General features: G+C 40.6%; 1 protein-coding gene across 1 annotated transcript; it reads left to right on the top strand.

Annotated features, from left to right (window-relative positions):
• Nucleotides 1-254: 254 nt before the first annotated feature.
• Nucleotides 255-10,067, top strand: LOC113015245 (uncharacterized). The gene is made up of 6 exons (XM_026157195.1): nt 255-312; nt 1,824-1,947; nt 2,034-2,111; nt 3,466-3,602; nt 4,036-4,123; nt 7,567-10,067. The coding sequence occupies exons 1-6, from the start codon at nt 255-257 to the stop codon at nt 7,799-7,801; spliced, it is 720 nt and encodes a 239-aa protein (XP_026012980.1). The 3' UTR covers nt 7,802-10,067.
• The last annotated feature ends 4,860 nt before the right edge of the window (nt 10,068-14,927 follow it).

Raw genomic sequence — 14,927 nt, 5'->3', positions numbered from 1 at the left:
GTTGGTGGACAAATTCAGAGACACTTTGGACTGGTACACGGAAGCTCTGTTAGACAGAAGACAAGCGATTACCTGGAACCCAAGAGGATGATGAGAATAATGAGAGTGAACCAGAGGTCTTGGTTGCATTGGAAGTGAGGGGAGGCTCAGAGGGAGTGTGAAGGTAGCTGGCGAGTATCAGACAGGTGGCGGAAGAAAGCGCTTGAAGAGCGGGCAGGCAGGTGAGCGGCTAAGTACTTTCTTTGACAGACTACATGGAGCTGGTGAGTAGTTCTGGGAGTTTCTGGAGGCAACAAGTGAACAGGTTTCCAGGTAAGGTGTGTGAGGAGGTTCAGAACTGTTAACATAGCTGCAACAACAATATGGGAAAGAACAGTTGGAACCTCCAGCCTGACACAGTCCACACATATTATTTCCAGATAAAAGGTGGGAGTGGGAAGGACTGCTCAAATGGGGGAACTCCATCCAAGGCAAGAGCAAGGAGCCAACTGAGCATTTCCACCCGAGGCTTCAAAACACAGAAACAAAAAAAATGATAAAAAGCAGATCATCAGACAATCAACTGCTCCACAGGAGAAGCATCTAAGAAGGCAGGCTAAAGTAAACAGAGCAGAGTTTTAAACAAACAAGAATCTTTTAAAAAGTTATTTTCAAACTCTGTAAACAAGAGTTAACAGCTCTGAACTTGACACACCACTTCAGATGTCCAGTGAAAGTTATTCGGTTATTTCAGTGCAATGCTTTGAATTTCATTTAATGTTTTTTTTTTTACTTCTTCCAAGAAGGTTGTGGTAGGTCTTTGGTAGTGTTTGCGTGTTTTAAATGAATTCCAATAAAACTGTGTAGGGGTGTAGAGTGGGGTCATGTTGACGGTCCATTGAAACTTGGTTTACATCTACCAAAGTCTCCAAGGTCAGGTAAATAATTTATTGGTTTAAAACGGAAAAAAATGCTTCTACCTCCAAACTATGATTTTTACAAGTGTGTTGTGTATGGTTAACACATAAAGTATTGTGTAAAGATTTCAAATGTGTCACATTTGGTCAGTAGATTGATATGAAGGTCATAATTGTGGTATCTAGAGCTGTGTTTCATACAAGAATAGAAATACTATTTTACTATTACTCTTGTAACTTAGAAACTAGGATTCTTACAAGTCTTTTTTTTAAATTAACAACATATAGGTACATGAAATATGTTGTTATTAACTCAGACAGATCCATATTTTCGTCTCTCCACAGGAATACTTTCTCACGAGCTCCAGGTTTCCTGCGCAGAGACAAACTGAAAGTAAGTCAAGGTCACAGAGTCAAACATGCAGATTTCAGAAGCAACAATTCCACCAACTGTTTCCAGTCTAACAATCAGACAGCTGATCACAAAATTACTCACAGGTGAGTTAATCATCCCAGGTGCATGGAGCTGAAAGGTGGGGAAGCAGCAGAAAGACCCATCCCTGGAGCACAAGGCATGGTTACCTCACACGCACATATATACAACACACATTGTTGACTGTACACCAATCCATCCAACCAACGTCATTGTCAGGTATGACGGGGGTAACAGAAGTAGAGAATTTGTCCTGTTGGTGTTTGTTTTAACCGTATCAGATGATTTTCATGATTTGACTACTCTCAGCTTCTGCTAAATTGTTGATTTAACTAAAGAACTCGTCATGGACTTGAGGAGGCACAGAGTGGGCCACTCCCCTTTCATTTTAAATGGAGAACAGGTGGAATCTGTCTCCACCTTCAGGTTTCTGGGCACCTACATTTCCATGGATCTCACCTGGATCCACAACACCATAAAGAAGTCCTGAGGAGGAAGAACCTGGACCAGAAGCTGCTGCTGGCTTTCTATCGGTCCTCAGTGGAGAGTGTGCTCTCCTACTGCCTGGGTGTTTGCTACGCAGGGACCACAACCGAGAACTGAAAAGTTGCACAGAGGGTAATTAACACCACCTTTATAAAAAAATAAATCACTGGCTGCCCTCTGCCACCCCTGGAAGCCATCACCAAATCCTCCTGTCTCAGGAAAACCAGGGCGGTCACAGGTGATCCCTTGCACCCTGGCTGCCTGTTTGACCCGCTGCCCTCTGGTGAGTGCCTCAGGTCAGTCAGGTCCCACACCTCCAGACTCACAAACACCTTCTTCCCCTGGGCTATTCGCACTGTTAACAAACACTACCCCCCACCTCACCAATCTGAGCCATGGTCTTAGTAACCTTCATCGCTCAGGCCACTCACACACAGACTCTTTCAGACCAAGTCTTTTATACATTAAAGCACTTTGCAACCTGTTCTCAAATGTGTGCCTCCCTCCTGTTTTGTATATATTCATCTTGAATGAATATATTTTTCCTTTTTCTTATTTATTCCTGCTGTCTTACTATTTATGTTTTATTCTGCCACAGTTGGCATGGAGCACCCATTATGTGCATACATGTGCAATGAAAATAAAGGGCTATTCAATTCTATTCTACAACAGAAAAAGAGAAAATGAGTGAGTCGGCCAGGAGAACCTTGACAGTGTATTCAAATGGGTTTCAACAGAGCAAATAACAAAAGCCTGCAATTTGCACCTATTTCTATTGCACTACAATTTTCTTATAGTACAATTAAAAAGAACAAACAAACATACAGAAAATACAGCACTATTCACACTGAAAGTAAGTCCTACACAGAGCGTGAGCTGCCTCGGCGGGTCTGTGCTCTCAGAGTGCTACGTGTTGGTTTCTGGTTTTGACTGATTTTAAAAGAGCTCTTACGTGTACTGCTGTTTTATTATTTTAACAAGTCTACTTAATGCAAACAGCAACAAATTTATGAATGCTAGAGTGAACTGCTGAATCCCACATGAAAAAAAATTCAGATTCTAATTATTATTAGTTTCTGTCTGATCTTTGCTCACAGTCACTCTTTACACTAGCTTACACAAAGCGCAAACAGGCCTATTCATTTATATCCTCTGTATTGGACATTTGTTTTTGGTCTTTATCTTTTGACTTATTTGAGCTGCCCTAAGTCCTGATGTACTAAATAGAGGACATCCTGGGCTTTCCATTGATATCTCATGTGTTCGGCGGCCTCTTTTAGTTCAATGGGAAGATTCTTTTTTCCATTTCTCAGGAGGTTAAATAATATGAATGCAGTGTTGCTGATTACTGTAAGTTAACAGAATTTGGGGTGAATTAAAAAAAAAAGACACAATCTGCCTGTTTAAAGCAAAATAGAGTCAAAGCTGCATTGAGCTATATCAAATAAAATCAAAGCAACCTTATCATTCATAATCTGATCTCGAATCTGCACGAATTGCTGCACAGCCAGACAATAATTTAGACACACCAGAAATCCATCCAACCAAGAGCAGAATCTAAGCTGACTGAAAATGAGCCTAAATTGAAATTTCACTGAGTGAACCAACTCAGAGTTAATATCTGACTATGCTCTTATATCTTTTCCACAGACTCAGTGCTGGTGCTTGGCCCAAGACTGGAATCAGTGACATCAGAGGTTCTGAGAGTTTGCCATTGTCAGGACAGGCCTGGTTTTGGGCCAGCTCATCTTTCACCCCCACCCACAGGCAGAGTTTGTTGGATAACTGTGCGTCAGCTGTCATACATGTTCACCATCATCTAACTTATTTGCAGTATACATGGACCAGCTCATCCTTTCACTTCCTACCTGATTGTTATCCCTTATTTAGTGTGAAATCCCTTGCACATTGTAAGCTGAAGCCTCCGCAGCATTCATTCTGCTGGTTTCATTGTGGTTCTTTGTGTTTATAAAGATAAAATGGGAGGCAGAGCCTTCAGCCATCAGGCCTCTCTCATTTGGAGCCAGCTCCCAGTTTGAATTCAAGATGCAGAGATCTTCTCTACTTTTAAAATTAGAGCCAAGACTTTTTGAAGGCACTTTGTGATAAATGTTATATTTAAGGCTGGATCATATGGTCCTGAGCCATCCCTTTATTATGCTGATACTGGCCGAGAATTCTGCATCACAATGTAATACTCTTATTTGTTGGCATCTTAAGCAGGACAATTGGAGGACGAACTGGCAGAAAGGCAAGGATCCCAGGGAGCAGAGGGAGATTCGGCAAACAGCGAGCAGGCAGCTTTCAGGTAAGTCTGTTCTTATTTTATTGGTGCAGCATCCAGCTGGAGGGTCTGCGTTAGAAAATGCGAAGTGACCATTAAACTTAGAATTGCAAACACAGAGGAAACACACAGGTTTCTGGTAGACAACTGGAGAACAAAGAAGGGTTACAGGATGAAAAATAAAAGAAGTATAAGACACAACAGGCTTAATTACCACCGTCGTGGTGACTAGCAGAGAGTAGCAGCACAAGCCAGTAATACCATGAGCTGGGAGAAAGACTGTTATCTTTTCCCCCTGCTTTCTCTTTTCTCTTTCCCCTCATCAGCTGTAACAGATGGCTGCCTCACCCTGAGCCTGTTTATGCTCCAGGTTTCTTCCTATTAAAAGGGAGTTTTTCCTTCCCACGGTTGTGAAGGCTCACAGAGAGCTGTTTGGGTTTTAGGGCCTTTAGCAGGGGTGTCCAACTCCAGTCCTTGAGAGCTACTGTCCTGCAGCTTCTAGATGCATTCTTGTTCCGACACACCTGAATCAAATGAATGGCTTGTTACCAGGCCTTTGCCAAACTTGATGGCATGCTGGAGAGGTAATCCAATCATCTGATTCAGCTGTGTTGGAGTAGGAATGCATTTAAAAGCTGCTGGACAGTAGCTCTCAAGGACTGGAGTTGGACACGCCTGCCTTACAGTATAAAGCACCTCAAGGCAACTGTTGTTGTAATTTTAGCGCTGTGTAAATTAACGTAAATTAAACTGAATCGTGCAAAAAAGGCTGCTCCAAATCCTCCCTGGACACTGAGCACACCTGAGCTGGTCAACACAAAAGGCTTTAACAGAACCGTTTTTATTTTCCTGGCATGTCTGCCCACCCTACACCACTTCTGTATTCTCCAAGCATCCAGCCCCCACCCCACCACCTGCTACCAAAACAGAAACAAAAGAGCATTCGAATCACTAATTGAAACTCCAGCTCCGATCCAGCAGCCACAGCTTGATCTACAGATAATTCCCTGTCGTCACATTGGCCAAGCACTAACTTCTTCTGGCCTAAAACCCTCTCACCTGCAATCACTTACCTGCTCCAAGCCTTCGCCCTATTGAATTTCTGTGATAGTTCATTAAACCTTTTAAAACTGATTATTGATGTCTCGCTTCTGCTTTTGAGCCTAAAAATACGTTGGTTAATGAGCTGCTGCAAGAAATTAATGACTTTGAGCCTATACAGATTCTAACTAACCTACACTTAGAAACACTACATGAGGAAAAAATGACTTAATTTAGGCCTTTCATTTTCTACGTATATATCTCACAATACAATTAATTTGATTATATTAACACATGCAATGCTCATCTGTGGGAGTGTGTAGCCTTTTTTTTTATAGCCACAGTTTACAGATGTGTGATTGTGCCTTGGCTGCGAAGCTTTCTTGAGAACCATAAACAAAGAAATGATATCAGTTAAATAGATAAATGAAAATAGTGTATGTACAGCCATCTTCATGGAGTTTTAGACCATCTGAGTCACCAAATATTGTAAAAGGTAAAACTTCTCGGCTGGCTCTAATTTTTTCACACCCACTCAGGTCCTGTTTGAGGGTTATGAACGCTAAAAAGTTAGAAGCAGGCTTATATTAAAGTTATGATAAGGGTCTGACAGTTAGTTGTGATGGTTAAACTTGGCTTGTGAATGCATCAGTGTCAATGAATGTCCTCACAAAAACAGAAAGACAAACATGCCTATATACTCCAGCTTTTGGTGCAGCAGCAACATAATTTCCGAGCTGAGATATTCTGAGTTTTATCTACCCTAAAGACTGATACAGCCATTCTACAGCACTAGCTGTATGAGTCTTGTAAGGGAAATGTCAGACGTCTGAAACACCGGATGATGTTAAGGGCAGAATCTCATTCTCTGTGAAGTCAGGGTACGATGGACAGAATTTTCTGGCACATTTGCCAGAGAAAGTCCCTAATATATGTGTTCCGGAATAAATCAGAATTTCAGGGTCTGAAGGTAAAAAGACCAAATCAGCTGAGCTCATGCAGTAATACTAATGCTGTCCTGAGAGGGATTAAGAGAAAAATAATGCAGGAGAGAGAAGCAACAGTGGACACGAACAAGCTGAAGGTGGGTAAAGTGAACATGAGAGGCAGCATGACATATTCATAATAACATATTTTTGAATGTAGCTAGTAGTTTAGTAGGAGAAATGTGTATTTCATCAGTCTTTTACATTGATGCCACCTGTCAGCATATGCACGCAGAGCTTTTTATCCACAGCAAATTGCCATTCAGGTGTGTCCCAGTCAATCCAAGAACAGGAGTTATTAACGTCTATGAATACCGCACGTCAGGAAGACCATTTCAAAACTCACCTCTGCAAGACAGCTTAATTGTTTCCAATTATCAAAACATGTTGGCACAGGTGTCGGTTCTCAAAAGAAGTGTGCAGAATTGTAAGTGCTGTATCCAAACACGCACAAAAATCTGTCTCAGCAGCACTGATGCAGAGCTATCGTAACAATTTACATAATTCATAGACACAGTGCCGAAATAACAGGACCTCACTCGCAATGCAAAGAAATATGATCACTGCTACAGAAAATTTAACCGAGGAACTCAAAGGGAAGCAAGAGTTCAGTTCAGGCGGTGTCTTCCTTTTCGCTTTTAAAAGTTACAGCCGACTTATAATACAAAGAGACTCTTTAGGCGGTGTTACTGTGGCACCTCAGTTTCTGCTCCTTCATCTCTGAGCACTCGGCTGCCTCCTGATATAACCTAAGAGGAATATACAGTATAACAAGAGTGCTCGTGGAGTTCAGCTGCCATTTGTTGTCTCATTAGTCTGCTTTTTGTGCTTCTCTGTCTCCCAGCTAGTGCGTTACTTTGGCACAACCATAAACAGACTCTCCCTCTCATCAACATCATCATCGAGTTCCAAGAGCCGCCATACAAGCCTTAATGATTTGTAGCTCTTTGTTTCTTCATAAAAGTTTTCGCGAGCAGACAGACTTTAACGTCACCGGGGAGGGGACGGGGTGTTTATTTAGTTCATTATCAATGACCGATAACATTACCAAGCTGACATTTCTATCTCTAAAAGTCTCTGTCAGTGCCTAGACTAGAGGAGTCACTGAGGATTTGCTTCGTTAAAAACATAATTTAGAGGGAATAGAGACTCATTCCCACCCACACTCCCAAGTGGCAGATTGTAGTGATAACAGGACAAGATAAAGCAAGACTAAACAATGACTAGACAGAAATTATTGTTATATATTACACCTCCACACATAGGTTTTTGCATAAAATCATCTGTGCAGAAAAGCAACAAAGCTTAAAATCATTCAGTAATGTTTGTTTTTGAAAAGATGGCAAAAGACGGGATGTAAACAATCCTGATGTCACGCTAATCTCAGAGTTCTCACAAAGTGGAAGTTGAGATAGTACAGCCATGTCTCCAATTCCTCAGGCTTCATCTTGCAAGGTACAGTTCCAGGAATCCACGGATAAGGAAGACAACATCCCAAAATGAACAGCAAGCAACAGGAAAGCCACTTTTTCACTGGAGAAATGACGACTTCAAAAGGGGTGAAGAAACAAGTGGTTGCTTGTGCAGTAGTGGTCTACTGTACACAAAGCAGTCCAGTTGCTCAAGATTACATCTTCACTTCAGAAGGAAGACCGAAAACTCTATGGGGCTTTAAACGTGGGTTAAAGTTCAAATCATGATGCAGTTCCTCTCAAATTTTAACATTGAAGGGGATGAAAAACATGACCGATCACATCAGATAAATATATTTATAAGGAAATGCTGTTAAAAGGCCAAATTATTCATGCTTTGTTTTGCTGATGGTTTCTAATTTTTGCTCAGCCCTGCAACATTTTAATGGAGACATGAGAGTAAGCCGGTTTTTCCGTTATATAAGATCTTACAGAGTATGTAAAGTGCTTGAGTGCTGTAAAGAGCACTATAGAAGCCAAGTAAAATGTATTACTCTTGCCGTTCTTTTCCTTTATGCTGTGGATTTGATTCAAGCCTCGATTAAGTTGATCTGAAGATGTTTCTACTAAGCACCTCCCCGCCATTACCAGCTTTTATGATGAGCATTGATTCTGAGGCATGGTGCTTCCTCTATGCTTACTGTAACAGTTTCAAAGGATGGTTAACGGCTTACAGTATCTGCACTCCACCAATACCGCACTCTGCCGCCCATAATTACCAATCTTTCAAGTAAGCAGATCTGCACTGTGCCTCATAATCAGTTCTGCACTGTAAAGATCCACGATAATATAAACTTGTGGCTGGCGATGCGACGGAGAAATTGCACAGGAGCCGGGGTATTGATTTCATTCATCTCCGCTGGTGCTGGGACTTGTAAACAGGTGTCTGCTGATTCTGTTATGGCGTTGTCGCACGCTTTGCAGGTAATGCACTGGAAGAATAACGTGAGGAGACACATCAAGGTCACCTTTCAGCAGTTACCACAGAGGTGCATCTTAACTGCCTCGCTGTCCCCGCGGCCAGCTGTGCAGCGCTGGTTGCAGTGGCCAGGTGTGAATGAATGTGAAGTGGCTGTGTGAGTGTGTACCAGACCGTGGGTGATAGAAAACATGTGCACCTCAAAAAACTTTCCCTGGTGAGTAGCATGGTAAAAGAGCATTTTAAACATCAATAGATCACTGTCAGGGTAATTACAAACACTTGGTGTAATTACCATTAGCAGATGAGACCACAGAGGAGACAACTGTCTGCAACTCACACGTGCAGAGGTGTTGATGATGCTGGTCTTTTTAAAAAAGCTGCAGAGGGTTCACAACTGATATTTAGATATAATTGCAGCTAATTTTCATAACCAATTCATGTATCTATTTTTTTTTTCATTTACTGGTATTTGAAAAAGGGGGTGAAAAAAGGGCCATAACAATTTCCCAGAGTAATAAATTTCTATTTTTTGTCCAAAACCCAGCCCCGTTTAATTCATGAGAAATAAAAGCAGGAAACTCTGAAACCGCAGTATAGAAGTAGCAAATGTCATGCACCCGCTAAGTGTGTAGTTGATCAAAAGGAAGCAAATCATCTAATTGTCTCAGAGCTGGTTCTTGAAAGCAGACAAGCAGAATAAATGTGTTTTTGCTCATATCAGGAAGAACATACGACGTTTATGATCCTTTCACTTTAAAAACAAACGTGACTCCCTGTGAAAACAGGAATGCTCATCAGTCTGCCAGTCTTGTCCATTTAATTACATCTGAATGTTTATTAAACTTGCATGACAACTGAAATTAATGATGTCATGTTACCAGCCTGAAATATTTATGCACTTTATCTTTAATCATTATTTAATTGATCTTCTCTATTAGTTGTAATTTATGCACATATGCTCCATCGTGCTGCTATTCATCTTGTTATCTTGTTGTGATGCTGGCTGCAGATATCCAGAGATGTCCTTTTAGTACCCGACTCGTGTATTCTTCTCTCTGCCCTCGGTGTTTCCTCATATTCATATAAATAAGTTCTACACTGCAGCAGTTGAGAACGATAGCAGACCGCAGGCACACAATCATGTACAGTAGTATATAAGCCAGTATCCATAATTAATATTCCCTGAAGAAAGTAGTGCAGCAGCACTCTTCATATTCAAGTCGAGACGTGATAAAGACAAGTGTGGAGAAAGTGCGAGAAAACAAAAGCACTGATTACACTTTCCCTGTCAACAACTGTGAAACACAAACAGGTCTTATATTTTAATTATCTTTCATTTGATACTGCAGCGTCTCAAGCAGAGGCCGGTCTAATTAAAAAAGAATTTTTATCCAAGTTTATGGGGTTTTTTTTCTTAAACACACTCAGCAATAGGTTTACAGCCTGTCATAATAAGACCAAATAAAATGCGAGTGTGAATAAAAATCGGATCCAGATATCATGAGCAGACACAGAGCAGTGTGCAGCAGGTTGTTATAGTACAGTAATTATGCAGACACTATAAAAGCAGAAGACTGGTGCAATATGTGATGGTGCATCTTCTGTGCTAAATGGGTTAAAAGTCACATTTTGTTGATATGAAAACTTATATTAACCTTATATTTCAATAATATGAAAGGTTACTTACATAAAAACACAGAATTTTCAGGGACATCATTTGGTGCATTCATGCCTGCACATCAATACACCAGAAATGCTATTCAAAAACATCATGTCTTAGAAAGAGATTGTGAATCTATGTGCTTCTTTACTTTTTATAAACAATATATATTCCACTTTTATTTATTGCCCTTCAATAGATGCTTTGACAATTAAGATTTTGTAGCAAATATTTTAAAATCAGGCAGTGATCTTACCATTTTACATGCAAATGGACCATTTAGACCATTTATAAATGCAAATGGTCTAAAAAAGAGTGTGTTCAGTGTCTTAAGAATAAAATGAAACCATATTTTGAAACACTGAAAGGACTACAGTCATTTAAAATGCCATAACACGTGCTATATCATATCGATTCCTCTTCCTGTCACTTTAATGTTACTAGTCTAGTCTATTTTTCATCTTTTTGTACTCTTTATTAGCATTCAGCAAAAGAAGTGTTGGGAAACAATATAATATTATAAAACAGAGCCTAAATAAATAGGATTTATCTGCTGTCTGCAGCAACTGAGGACTCTGCCGACAAAAACAGATGAGAACGTTTAGCATGAATACTTGATGATTCAGAGCCTGTGCTCTAGGTAAAGTGAGCAGATGTGTATCTTTTTTGATGGGAATACAAATTATGCGCAAAGCATTAAGTGCCATGTTTTTTCTGTTTCAGCATTTATAATGACTTGAAACTTGGCAAACACGTGCTTGTTTTGGTATAATATAATTTAATAATCACCACTTCTTCCCATTAAAAGCCAACATTAAATACACGTGGAGACTGAGCTCATGCTTGTATTAAGGTGTCCCCGGGGAACCTGTGATGTGAAAAGCAATGACCTAAGTTAAAAAGACAAGAAATTTATACTTTAGAGGCCCAAGGAGATCACAGTGAGCCAGAATGGAGAAAAAATTTCACAAGTTTAAGCATCAATACATCCACTCATGGTTTTCAGCAGTCTTTTGAGATGAAAGCGTTATTGGGAAGAAAAATATGTTGAAGTAATACTCCCTCTTTTGAGACAAACAGTGGTTCCCTGTGGATTTGAAAGGTGCCTTTAAAAGGTTCTAGCTTTCTCCTTCGCTGGAGGAGGTGGCTACGGTCATCTTGTATTCATAGTGGGTACAATGAATTCCAACGGGGCCCCGGGTTCACAGCAAAAAAGCATCAAAATAGAACAGAAACTTCTGGAAAAAAGTGACTTTTTTATTTGTACTTTTTGCGCTTATAGATCAGAGTGACTCCCTGGTTCATTTTTGGAATAAAGACCTTTGGCAAATGCTACTAACCTGTATTTGGCTGTCATGAAAAATCTCTCCCTGGAAGCAAAACGCGGGACTCTACCCTTTAGAAAATCCTGCATATTTTCCTTCGTACTACTTTACATCCCCTTAAATTAACTTTTCTTTCCCAGTACACAATTTCTCTTTTCTGTACATGCATTTTGCATTACCTCACATTAAGCTTTATTCTCCCTCATTCATATGAATAATTGGTGTGTTGGACTTGTTCGGTTAAATCAGATACTACAGTCAGGATGGATAATGTGGAAGCACACGCTGCACTGCTGCTGTTCTGCCTGGCTCTAATGGCTGAGGTTGTAATATGGTGATTGCTTGGACATTGGCTGCATTTGTGGTTGAATCCCGGGTGCTATTAGTATGTCTGTGCAGTATCGAACATTAGCAAGGCGGCAACACTAAGCCACCCAGGATTTGAATCTGCGGTGCTTTTAATCAGATGTGTTACCAGCACACTGCAGAAGTCAGGGGAGTACAGCAATAAATTTACAAGTAACTCAATACAACATTCAGTCCACACAGCCAAGTTAATCTACTGCACACATACACATACTACGTGCATGCAGTTAGCCATTTGGCACATCTAAGCTAATGTATCATAGCCATAATCATAACAACCAAAACAAAACCAATGCTACAGCCATATCATCAACTGCAGCACGTCGACCCATGGATATAGTTATAATCACAGCTACCGCCTGTCTCGATCAGCCTCGGGAGCAGCTGATGCAGGAGCCGGATGAACTAGCTCCTCTAGTAATCTTTGTAACTGCTGCAGCACAGACTTGTGTATGAGCAGCCACAGCTGAGGCTAGAGCCTGACAGCCAGCATTAAGGCTATAAAACAGCTGATAATGCAACACTCTTTGTAGAAGATTGTGTTACAGTCGTTCTTCCTGCATTCATAAACAACTCAGGCTGTCAACACATAATGTCTCTAGTCCTGTCGGTGGATGTAAGATGACTTCTTCAAGCATAATATTCAGGAGAAAAACTGTATCATATCAAGGGCAATACAATGGTTATCTCCAAAATGTACAAAATGCACCAGTGAATTCAGAAAGCTTTCCCAATCAATGGAACGAGTAGGAGCTGGGGAGCTAACAAAAAAGCCATTCAAACAAGTATCCGTTTCCAATAAAGTCTCGCCTTGTCTTCAGTTTCAAGAGGTTCTGTGCATGCATTCAATAACAATGTAATTAACTGCTGTTTCTGGACTGTGCCTGTAATGCAGCTACATCACAGAGTTACTCAAATGACCAGGTTTCAAACATATTAAAAGGATAATTAGACCACAGACAAAATGCATTTGACAGGGAGCAGAAATGCTGGCAGCAGCATAAGTGCCGCCAATTAACAAGCACTTTTCCCATGTTTCACAGTTCTCACTCTCCATCTCACCTCAAGAAGCATACTTTTTCCTTGTGACTTTATCACACACCTTATGATCAGAGCTAACAGCAAGTCGATTTATAGCTACTGTGAATCCAACTTAACATGAATCTTTTCTGGATCGCACCTACAGAAGTGAAATGACCTATCAAAAAGTGCTATACCACCATGTTCCACACAATAATGAAATCTCATCTGACTCTAACAAATCAGTTAATAAGGAGAAGCTACATAGTATTAGAGTATGACTTTATAGTAACAGAAGTTGTACTAACTTCACAAGATGAACGCTTGAATTTCACTCAAATAAAAGGAAATATGATTGTCTGTGAAAGGCTCAGTCCTCAAATCTCATACTTTCGTCTCTGCACACTAACATTGACACCTGCAGTCATCGGTGCAACTAACTCCTGAAGTTGTCAGATGGTGCCAGTTCATCGGGTTCCTCTTAGATAGGAATGAGTCTGCCTACAGGAGGCAAACTGACAGTCTGGTGACCTTGTGTATGGACTTATGCCTGAAGCTCACTCCAGTGGAGATAACTGTAGACTTCAAGATGAAACCCTCCCCACAAGATCCCAGGTACCTGCATGACTGCCGAGTTGAATCTATGAAGTCTTCGCGTTTCCTGGGAAGCGTCGTCTCCCAAACAACAACATCAACTCCCTCATCAAAAAAAGCACAGCAGAGGATGTGCTTCCTGCAGCAGCTGAAGAAATTCAACCTGCTGAAGTTAATGATGGTACATTTCTACTCCTCCATCACTGTATCTATCCTCACCTCCTCCATCACAATCTAATCTGCTGTCACCGCTGCCTATACCACCACCAACACCTCACGCCCCCACCTGCGTGTCAGTAATATAAGGTATTGGATACATGCAGGTGGAATAGCAGCTAACTGTGGTTCTATTCTATGCATAATGACTGTAATGAGCAAATATTTAAACAATTTTAGCATCACAACAAGTTCAACTGTGACTCCCTAAATGGCGACTTGAAGGTGTCTTGATGCATGCTCAATCACCCAGATAAGAAAATCCCAGGAAGTTGATTCTATTCATCTGGATGTAGAAATTTCAAAGGAAGAAACCTTTTCTCACTCATCCAAGTGACTTCTTCAGACTCAGCTGCCTGCAGGTTTTCCTAACCTTGTTTATAAGCTTGAATTGGGTTTCTATGGACTACTTCCCACTTATTTAACAACTGAATATGGGCTAAATATTTATAACTCGCCAAGTTGGATTTTGCTTGCTCGAAGTCTAGATGGATGTCTCTGAATGACAAGAGTGTTGACACAGGGAGGTGTAACCAGCAGCTGTCTGTAAAGCCAAATGTCCATTAATTCACCAAATTGGACCTCTTGACTGTGTCAGTGACTTCTGAAGCGTTTTTAAGGGAATTATCTGACCAATAATCCAGAATATTGTGTGATGCAGCCCACTTGGTGCTCGTTGCATCAGTACAGATTATGGATTCATGCTGCTAACCAAGCTTAAGAAGTCTGCTAGCAGATAACTTAGCACCAGATTTGTTGATTACTGTAACTTCCCAAAAACAACATGGTGGTAACCAAAATGCTAACGCTGAGGCTTCAGTGTCACCACAACTAACATCATTATTTGAATCATTTTAATCATCATATGATTAGATTATTTACATTATTTCCTATTATTTTATCTTTAATAACAAAACTTTGACGAACAGATGCATGTATTCATCCTCCTGTCACGTCTCTCTATTTAAAAAGCATTTTGTTTCTTGTAGTTATTTGCAGGCTGCTTCAACTTGGATTAAAGATTTGGCGTCTCATCCCACAGACTATAATGAAGGAAAGCAAGTTCAGTAATTCATGTGATCGGATTTCATTATCACATAATGATTTGTTATCATCCTTGGAACTGACGTGGGAGTAACAGCGGAACATATTTGTCTTCTATTGACACTGCGCGCACACACACGCACACACGCACACACACGCACGAACTGACAAAAAAAAAGAAG

This window comes from Astatotilapia calliptera, chromosome 22 (genome assembly GCF_900246225.1).
Source record: "Astatotilapia calliptera chromosome 22, fAstCal1.2, whole genome shotgun sequence".
NCBI classification, from domain to species: domain Eukaryota; kingdom Metazoa; phylum Chordata; class Actinopteri; order Cichliformes; family Cichlidae; genus Astatotilapia; species Astatotilapia calliptera.
The sequence above is the reverse complement of the archived record's forward strand: the minus strand, read 5'-3'. Positions and strand labels throughout refer to the sequence as shown.

What these genes read in the sequence shown, in the direction of transcription:
- LOC113015245 (XM_026157195.1), top strand. Translation starts at nt 255, where the DNA reads ATGGAGCTGGTGAGTAGTTCTGGGAGTTTCTGGAGGCAACAAGTGAAC. An exon ending in CCCTCTGGTGAGTGCCTCAG is followed by an intron (nt 2,112 to 3,465) that starts GTCAGTCAGGTC and finishes TCTTTTCCACAG; the next exon opens with ACTCAGTGCTGGTGCTTGGC. An exon ending in AGCGAGCAGGCAGCTTTCAG is followed by an intron (nt 4,124 to 7,566) that starts GTAAGTCTGTTC and finishes CCAATTCCTCAG; the next exon opens with GCTTCATCTTGCAAGGTACA.